General features: G+C 38.4%; 1 protein-coding gene across 1 annotated transcript in view; it reads right to left on the bottom strand.

Annotated features, from left to right (window-relative positions):
* Positions 1–9,956, bottom strand: part of LOC108750630 (teneurin-a) — a 487,296-nt gene that overhangs the window by 7,165 nt on the left and 470,175 nt on the right. The window contains exons 18-22 of the mRNA XM_018490196.1: positions 5,538–5,657; positions 2,656–2,840; positions 2,050–2,201; positions 1,008–1,666; positions 681–916 (exon numbers count right to left, since the gene is read on the bottom strand). Coding sequence (XP_018345698.1) covers positions 681–916; positions 1,008–1,666; positions 2,050–2,201; positions 2,656–2,840; positions 5,538–5,657 — 1,352 coding nt within the window. The remainder of the gene's footprint in view (positions 1–680; positions 917–1,007; positions 1,667–2,049; positions 2,202–2,655; positions 2,841–5,537; positions 5,658–9,956) is intronic.

Raw genomic sequence — 9,956 nt, 5'->3', positions numbered from 1 at the left:
TAAATTATTTTTACAAGTAATCCTTTGAAAATGTGAAAACGTAAAAAACAATTAAAGATCTTGTTATCTAAGAGTTATCAAGATTGCTGAATTCAATTCTTGTCTAAAATTAGATAAAAAGGAATAATCCGATTATTATGAAACACGATTTTAAAAGATTCTTGTTATCTTAGTTAGAATGTAATTTAAAAATGTCAAATTTTAAAAGAATAATAATCTACAATAAAGGAAGTCTAATGTCACAGGGCTCGTAATCAGGATTTGGAAGTCAGATTGGAAATCATACTAACTGTGCATAGCACTGATGAACTTCAACTAAAACGAAACTAGAAACTTGATGTTACTCTTTGCAATTTCTTAAAAGAGTTTATGCAATAAGCAGATTATTTCTTTAAATTCTGTTCACTATATTAGATTCACTATTTTCAATTTTTTATTTTTTATCCGAAATTCGAATAAATTATAGTTTAAATTTCCCTATAGACTACAGTCTGAAAATAAAAGAGAGTGTTCCAAATGGGGTTACTCGTTCATAAAATATTAATTCTCAAATGTTCCGGTATGTATGTGTATATATGTTCGTTACTTTATAAAAGTATCTTTTAAATTATTCAATGTTATTCTAATAGCGCAAGTGTCTTTCAAAGAAAATGACAGATGTATTTTAAGTTGTCCTTCACCTTTAGGATGAGCCAATTTTGCATGGATAGCCGGACCTTCATCGCCGCAATGGCCCTCGTCACCTGGGATACATCTCTCACCGCTTCCAACAACGGGCTCGATATTAATGCTTGGATCTTGGACTTGTTCCAACGAGAGTGCTTTCAATATCTGATGTTTCTCTGGGTCGCTGATATACAAGTGTCCATCAGCCGGCGAGATGCACAGATAATACTGATACGCCACTTGAGTCGCACTGCAAAAGATGGCATAAAGATGTGTTTGGATTAGATGTGAACCATCATTGAATTTTCGACTCGCAGATCTCTTGTAAAAAAAAAGTTTACCTCAAAATCAGAACGGTGTAAACCTTTCCTTCGGGCGTGATTCTGCGCACGAGATTGAAATCTCCGACATATATGCTACCGTCAGGTCCACTGGCGAGTGCCACTGGCGTCAGGAGTCTAGCATCCTTAGCGAGACCGTCGCAATTCTGACACACCAAACTTCTTTGGAGACCAGTGCCCATTACCACTTTCACAGTGCGCGGATACTGTTTGAAATGTAGAGTAGAGCCATCGCCTTTCTGCAGGATTCCTTCGTGGAAGTTGTAATGGTGATGGATGTCGAGTCCCCATCCACCGATATCGGAGATATCGACGTCGAATCCCTGCAAAGTGGCCGTCTGCGTCTCCCATATCACCGACGGACAAGTGGAATGTTGATAGCCGATCGAGATCCTCGCCTGCGCCACGCCGTACACCTTCTGCTTGTAAACGTTTCTCTTGTTCCAGGCAAACGTGTGTGTCAGATTCGGGTCGGCCTCGTACGTTTTCGTGTGAAGCGAGCCCTCGATCTCCACGTGCACGTGTACGTGCGTCAGCGATTTCGGAATGAACGGCCCGGTCAGTTGCATCCTCACGGTAGAGAGATAGCCCGCAGCCTGACTGCTTTGATACATCAAGTGCAGATTGGAGCCAGGAATAGCGATGCTTTCCTGCACGATCTGCAAGCGATGTTTAACGTTGCGTTAATGCGGTCACATAGTGCTGTAATCTCCATCGTAAATATTGTTACATTCGTGCAGTGTCCTTTGATGCTCCCCTTTGAAAGCATCTCCGTCTCACGTAACATATAATGAAGTTCGTTATTTTTTTACTGTATAAAATTTATTATTTAACTTTTATTTTAGAATCCAATGTCTCTTTCTATCCTTGCTATTCAGGCGTGTTAAGATCTCGCGGATACAATAAGATATAATAATTTATGTCATTTAAAAATATTTCATAAAATTTCCTAACTATAATGACGAAATCAAGACTGTATTTTGATTAAAGCAACGAGCGTGCTGTATAATGATATTAAATCGTTTACGAAGTAGAAACTTACTTGACTTTCAGCAAAGACCAAGCTCTTCCCAGGCAAACCGCCAACTTTCTCAGGCATCCACGTGCTAACGATAATTGGTCGCAGCGTCTCGTGATCGTGCTCCAAACATGGACCGTGCTCGCTAAAGAGTCCCATTGAAATCCCTGGGAAGCCTATTATATTGTACTCCGTAAATAATAAGAAACTCAAAAATGTATAACACTCAAGGACGGAACAAAGACGCCACACACGTTAAACAACTCTGAAAATGAGGGTCCTATAAAGATCGCACGTGTAACGCGCGATTCGATCCGACATGGTCGTGAAAAGCAGTAATAAATTACTCACACCAATTTTTTTCCTAACAGAACTTTTGCAAATAATAAAAAAATGTGCATTCGCTACTTTTGTTATCTCTTCTTTTCTCTGCGCGCCGGGATTGGTTTCAGGTGATCGAGCACGTACGCGCGTTTATCGAAACGTTTGTGACGTTAATGGGTAACGCGATCCGACACGTAACACGATGAGATATATGTGTACCAGGTCGACCGACCAAAAAAAAAACATAGAAAAAAGATAAAAAAGGAAAAAAAAATCCGTAATACATATCCGAAGCTCGATGCTTACCAACTGCCGGGCTCGGCGGCTGGTTAGATTTATACGATTCGCCTTCCTTGCTAAGAATCATCACAACGGGTGGCAGGACCACGATCTGATTCCAGGGTACGAAGACGGTCCTTGTAAGGGGTTTGAACGGGCTGCGCTGGAATTGAAGCGTCACGGCGCCTCCACCATTGACCAGGACGTCGAACCTGATCAAAGTACGTAATGCATTTCGAACTCCATTGCCGGTATTACGTAAGAATCCCAACGTAGGTCGATCAAGATAGTGCGCTCACTTTATCCGGGAATGAATGTCTGACGAGACTTTAGAATTGGAACGCAAAGTGTCTTGAAAGTTTCTTCATCCTATTTGATTAATTTTCTAAACGTATTACTAATTGGCAAAATTTTAAACCATTTTCTTGTACAAAAAAATTTATCTTGCAGCAAATAATGAAAATATTTCTGTTGAAAATGATATATCTTTTTATTTTGTTTTTCAGAAACAAAGTTGTGTATGAAACTTTCAATGAAATATAAATAATTACTAAAAGAACAATAATAGCCTTTTTCAAAGTATTAACGAGATGTGTAATTTTAAAACTTGTTTGAAGGATTATTATGATTATAGTCCTATTTATTGACGTGAACAATGAATGAAGTAGATTTTTATTTATACGTGCTTTGTAATTTCTTCCTTTCAGCCTGTTCGTTATTTAAGTTTGTATCTAGGTTCAAAAGTACGCTATGGAATTTAATGAAGTAATATCCCTTCTCATATAAAATTACTGACTTCTCTGAAAGTTGGAAACAAAAACTGTAGAACATATTTTTAACAGGATTTATAAAAGCACTGTACTTATTGAATTTTATTTATAGTTAGATTTAAAGTTCCCATTGAACTATTTAGGAAATAATTTTCATACATTTGTATAATACACGTTTATACAGGCAAATTTTTCTGAGACAAAATAAAATATTCTACGAGATTAGTTTTCTTTTATACTAAAATAATTTCTGTATTTTACTTTTCTGCAACATTTCGCGTATTAAAAATTTGATTATGCAAAAATTCACAAAATGTGAAATTAGGTTACGTTAATACACGATAAAATTATAACGCGCCGAAAAATTTCATCTAAGTTACAATGCGCTGTAACGATATTATAATTGAAGGCGTGTCAATGAATGGAATAATACGTGCTCGCTTGTTATTTTGCATTTATGAACATTAATTACGAGTAGGCGCGGTGTTCCGGTCGTTGGATTAATATGAATTAAATCGAAAGAGAATGCCAGCGAAACAAAGTTTCGTAACGAGTAGATTCGGTCAATATATACGAATGCATTTCGATCCGCGATGCACCGAGAGCCATGGACCGAGCCGTGGTACCGTAGGTTTGCACGGAGTAATTAGTAAGCTTTCGACATCATTAGCTCGGGCTTTGATGCGGTCTAGTATCCCAACTCCTCCGCTTTCCTGTTTCAGAATTATTCTCGCCAGGATTGCTGTATACCCTCGCCTGATGTAGCCGTTCCCGACTACATCCCCCTATCCCTCCCCCTTTCATTACAATGCAGCCTTGATACTATCGCGCAGGACATCCAGCCGCGACTCTACGCATGTCGTGCTCATCGTATGTGCAAATGCTAATACAACGATGATGACGGCTATGCGTATGAATGTGTGTGTGTGTGTGTGTGTTGACCGCCATTATAACTGTAAATGGATGTAACACGGATGTAACAACGGGCGTAACTCTTTCTATGAATCCCTTTCTATCACCGGTAATACATTATCCGCGATAGCACCGACCCACTTATTTCACACACAACACTCAAGAATAATCAACAATTAGCAGATACAGATTAGAGATATTACGGCTCTTAAATGTTCTCAGAGCGCGATGGTAATGCATATATAATAATCTGGATTATGCCCGTGGTATCCGTCATTTACGTTATGGATGTCTGTCATTAATCGTGCAAATCCCTCTTTCAAAATAATATTATGCCACAGTAATAACTACATCGGCTTAAAATACGAACAGCATAATTGCCTCTACGTGTGTAGTAGTGAAATATTAATATGAATTACTATCCATTACCATATCTATTAGGGACAAACCAGAATGCACGTTTAAAATCATTTGTATCATTTATATGCATTCATGAAATTATTCCAATTCAGGTATTTCGTCTAACTTTTTAGGCTAAAAAATAAATCCATCTAAAAATAAAGTCTTTTAATTGGCTTAATATTTGGATACGCACTATGATAATCGACCTTTATTTTCTTTTTAGCACATCAGTGTCAAATCTTAAAAATCATTATTAGACATAATATTATATACACATATTTCAGACTATTTTAATGATAATATTTCGGATAAAGGTTTGCAAAATAAATTTGCCATTGGCGTCTTTAAGTATTTCATCATTTCATCTTTAAAATAAATTATATTATTTTAATTTAGAAAAACTAATAATTGTAACATACACTATTAGAGAGCAATGATAATCCCTTGAGTTAAATAACATTTTGTTATTTTTAACTTTTACGTATATGAAAAAATGTAAATCAATCCATTCTGTGATTAAATTATTTAGTTATTTAAATTATTTAGTTTTAAAAGTAAACAACGATATTCTATATTAACGAATGCACTAAGTAAATAATAATTTGTATCAAATTTAACACATTTTTTTTAGTTAAATTGTCCGACTCCATTGTTTTAGTTAAATTAATGACATGATTGGTTATTGAGTTAAAACAGTAAAAAAATATAGAAATAGTTAAAAATAACTCAAATTGAATATAATTTGATATAAATTTAACAGTGTATAATAATCGAATTCGAATGTGAAGCTGAGTAATATAGAATAAGTGGACTATTGATTCTTACCATCCGTCTGTTCTAGTCAAGGTGAATCCAAAGCGCGAGTCCCTGTCCACGGACACTCTGATGCCTACTATTCCGAGTCCTTGTTCGGTAACAACTTGGCCTCGCATCACCGCAACTCGACTGTTACAAATTACAGATATATCGAGGTCCACCGAAGTGGGATCGTTTCGTCGACCCATTAATCCGCGCAATGCTGATTTAAAACGAAGCATTCTCACAATTTACATCTATCTACGATCGGAATGCAATTTTGATCAATGCGCGCGTTGAAGTAAAGATAGGTAAAACTTTGTAAAAAAAAAAAAAAAAAAAATTCGTGAATTTTCACGGCGTTCCGTTCGAAACATTGTCCGTAACTTAAATACAAATATATTGGAAATACATTTCAAAATATCTAACCACAAATACCATCATAGAATTGTACATTAATCTTTAATTTTGAAATAAATGCCGTGCTTCAACAATTTCCGATTTAATTATCTTCGCAATCATTAATACACTTTACACTTTCATAAGATTGATTCCGAAGTTGCTACGGTCGAATTATATCGCGATATTCAATTTTCAGCGATCTCACCGGCGAACAACGGCGGCACTGTTAATACCCACTTAGTGCCCGCCTAATTAACGAGTAATGCGATCGTACTACTCGGTCGATGCACGACCAGTGTCTTTACGCGAGCGCGGACATGAGCAATCGATTTCGTCTGTTAAATCAGCTTCCGCGGTCAACGGTTCAATGCGATCCAATATTCTCACTTCGCTGCCAATACAATCCGCAACTCCATTCGGCCGACATTCGACGGCCGCTTTGCCACGTACAAGGGAAGCTAATGCCTCTGGCTGAATCGAGGAGCGATACAAATTGATTTTACAAATAGAACAATGCCGCGTAGGCGAGGGGGTGGCGGAACGGGTAAGGGGGAGAGTGGAGAGGGTTGCGAGAGGGTTGGACGGCGGAGGCAGCGGAACACGCGCAGTGCGTCGACGATGCATTGTGCTCGCGAAAATCAGCATTCGCGGTGGTGGCGATGGCAGCGAGGCGGGAACATTCTTCTCGGCACTGACTTTTCAGGATTTTCAGAGACCAGAAAAAGAGGGAGAAAAAGAAGATGAAAAAAAAGAAAGAAGACATAATACTCCGTCCCGAAGCGAATGGATGAGGATTGGGACGGGGACGGGGGGAGGGGGAGGAAAATTCGTAGGAAAATTATCTCGTGAGAGAGTAAAAGGCATGCAGTCATGTTATATATAGATACGTAGTAGGCGTGAGATATGTAATATGTAATATAATAATAGAACGTATCATATGAACTTTTCATGGACGGAATTGAGGGATCGAGAGAAATGGATGTACGAGGCCAGGGAGGCTGGACTCTCGGCGAGAGAAAGTTGAAATGTTATGAAGCTGAATATTTTAAGCGATTCGTGTAGTGCTGAATATAATGAGGTCGATGTATATAGGTACGTAGATAATATATATAATGTATATAAGAGATATATGCGACACGTTCGCATGTGTGTATATAGCTTGTTATACCACTCGTTGGGCCGGCCGAGTAACGAACGTAACGCGGCACGTGCGACATGAGCTACGGTAACCCCCGCGCCGTGTAACAAGCTATATACCCATTTATATGCATTCGGTATGTAGATATATAGATATATATATTTATCAGTCTCTAAGGGATTGCGTATGGGGGCATATTCGTTCTTGGAGGATCACGCGTCCCCAACGCTCCGCGCGACATCGGTGGTCACAACGTCACATAACATAAGACCATCGACCATCGTTTCCGTTAATTATCGTAATCGTCGTAATTATCGAGTAAATTTCATGGATGCTCAGGGATCGAAACCGGGATTAGTTTTGACAAAATCAGTTCTTGCCGTTAGATAAAAATGCGCCGGATATATCGACGCTTTTGTTATTTTCTTATAAATTGCTAAAGTATCGGTATTTTGTCCAAACAACACACTAGTGACAGCTTTATTCCTTTAAATAAAAAAAAATCAAGAAAAATTCTTTGTACAATATAATAATATTCACAATAACTTATAGCAGTATGGTTTTATTTAAGTCATTGAACGAACTAGTAGTATAAGATAAGTAATAATAATCAGATACTTTAACAATACTCGATTACTTTCATGTAAAGTAAAAATGCATGTGTTCATTTTCGCAAGAATGAAGTAGTTGAATTTTGCATAAAGTACTTAAATTTTCAAATTGTAAAAATTTTTCACTATTTTCCTTGATAGTTCGTCTACATTCTATATTATTCGCCAATCGCTTTTCTGCCGTCGCGAATAATGCAAATATTCGCATATACGAAGAAACGAAATGCGATATCACTGTCAGACAATGCTATCGGTTTCGATCACTGATCGTGCCTTCGTTTCGAGTGGCTTGGAGATCAAACTATGCCGGAGGGTGGCGGGCGCTGATCCTCCAAGTGCGAGCATAGCAAGGTGGCAGGCACAGTCGTCACTACTGTACGTCCAAACCCATAGTGAATGATAAACAGAAAAAGAAAAACGGATGATGCTCGAATGCACCGAGATTTCTAAAGGCAGTCGTAGTCAACCTATATGCAAATAATGACAGAAGAGAATGTACACGCGCGACGCGTACCTGACGCCGTTAGGAATTATTAGTCTAACTTATTTCCTTTTTTTTTTCTTTCTTTCCGCCGAATCTTACGAGCAAATGATCATCGACGATTTCATTCTCTTTCTCTGTTTTTGAGTGAATCTTTCTCTCGGTTTATCTGTCTATTCTTTTTCTCTCTCTCTCTGCCTCTCTTCCGTCGTTCTCGCGCGAACGAGGACGTCGAGGACCGAACTCGGAGAAATATCAAGACGCACGAGAGATCGCGAAATTTTCAATCGAAATAATTTCAGCGGAATTAGCAAATGTTCGTTGTTTTCAGTAAGTACTCCGCGCCAGAAAGAAGCATTGTTAAGTTAGTAAAGCGGGAATCTTGGGGGTATAGACGGACGAGAGTAGAACTTGGGATTGACCGGGTCTGGGTGTGATAATTTCGGTGGGTTTCGATTTCCTCGGATATCGGATAAAGACAGACACAGGGCGTTGGTGTCGGGTTATTGGCACATTTTAGACAGGTGATAATAGACGCAGACAAGGGACAAGGAGAGACGGTCCTTTAGGGTTCTTCATCATGAACTGTACGGTGCCGATTAGCAATACTTGCCGATCCGTCGATAGAACAGAAAGCGAACATGTACACTTGTGAGTTATTATCTCGTGTTCGTATCGTATGTATATATATATAATATATATATAATATGATAGAAAAAGGAACGATATAATAAAAAGAACGCAACAGAGTCGTTCACGCAAGAGGCGCGCAATAAGGTCAGCGTTCGTGTAAAATGCTAGGACGTTCACTATAAGACAAGTTCGACAGGATGGTACATAAAGTGCAAGCCTGGCAAACACAAACAACACAAGACCAGGTTCGTAAGTACACGACTCGTAACATACTATTATGTATATCAGTCATATGGCTAACGCATCTAAGGGACAAGAAGACAAGACATAACAGAAAAGGGAGACAACAATCTGACGACATATCACAGATAACACAGAGACAATTCGTATGGTTGACTTTAATGTATACGTGAAGAGTTTTGCTCATGGACAGACGCTCCCTGATGATGCGTACAAGCGTATTGTATATTTTCATAAGCGAGATAAAAGGTAACCCGATAACTAATGAGATTCTGTATATCATAATAAAAAGAAAACCGGCATATAGGCCGATATTCAGAGTTCGTTCTTATTTCAAGATTAAGTTCTAAATAATGTCTTAAGATATTGATACGGCCTTCTGATTGGTTTGATTGGTGACGTCTTAAGACTGTATTTAAGAACGTCTTGAATATAAGAATCAACTATGAATAGCGATCAGAAATAGAACCTTTAGAATCAGAATAGTGCTTATTTTCAAAATATTCCGTTTCCTTTTTTTTTTTCCAGCATTAAACTTCGCCCTGGATCTATTTCTAACGTGGATTTTACAAAATAAGAGAGAGTGTTCTACAAAGAGGGTTTTAAAAAAGTAGGTTACCGAATATTTGTCGTAAATTCGATATCAATACAAGGAGGATTGTTTCTCGTTCGTATGTTTTTTCAAAGTCCATGGTGTTTTTATTTGCGAACATGTATTCGACTATTTTTATAAAAATATAGACGGAAACCCGACGAGAGACGCGCGCACGCGGCGCTACCTCGAGCGGGATAAACCGCCACAAAAACCGTCAACGACTCATCTCCTGTACGTATCAACGCGAGCGTGGCCATGAGGCGCGAAAGTGAATAAAGATAGATAGGTCAGACAGGTAGATAGAGTGACTGAGAAAGAAAGAGAGAGAGGGGGGAGGGGAGAGAGGAGG

Source organism: Trachymyrmex septentrionalis, unplaced genomic scaffold, assembly GCF_001594115.1.
Source record: "Trachymyrmex septentrionalis isolate Tsep2-gDNA-1 unplaced genomic scaffold, Tsep1.0 scaffold37, whole genome shotgun sequence".
In the NCBI taxonomy this organism is placed as follows: domain Eukaryota; kingdom Metazoa; phylum Arthropoda; class Insecta; order Hymenoptera; family Formicidae; genus Trachymyrmex; species Trachymyrmex septentrionalis.
This window is presented reverse-complemented; position numbering and strand designations above follow the sequence as displayed.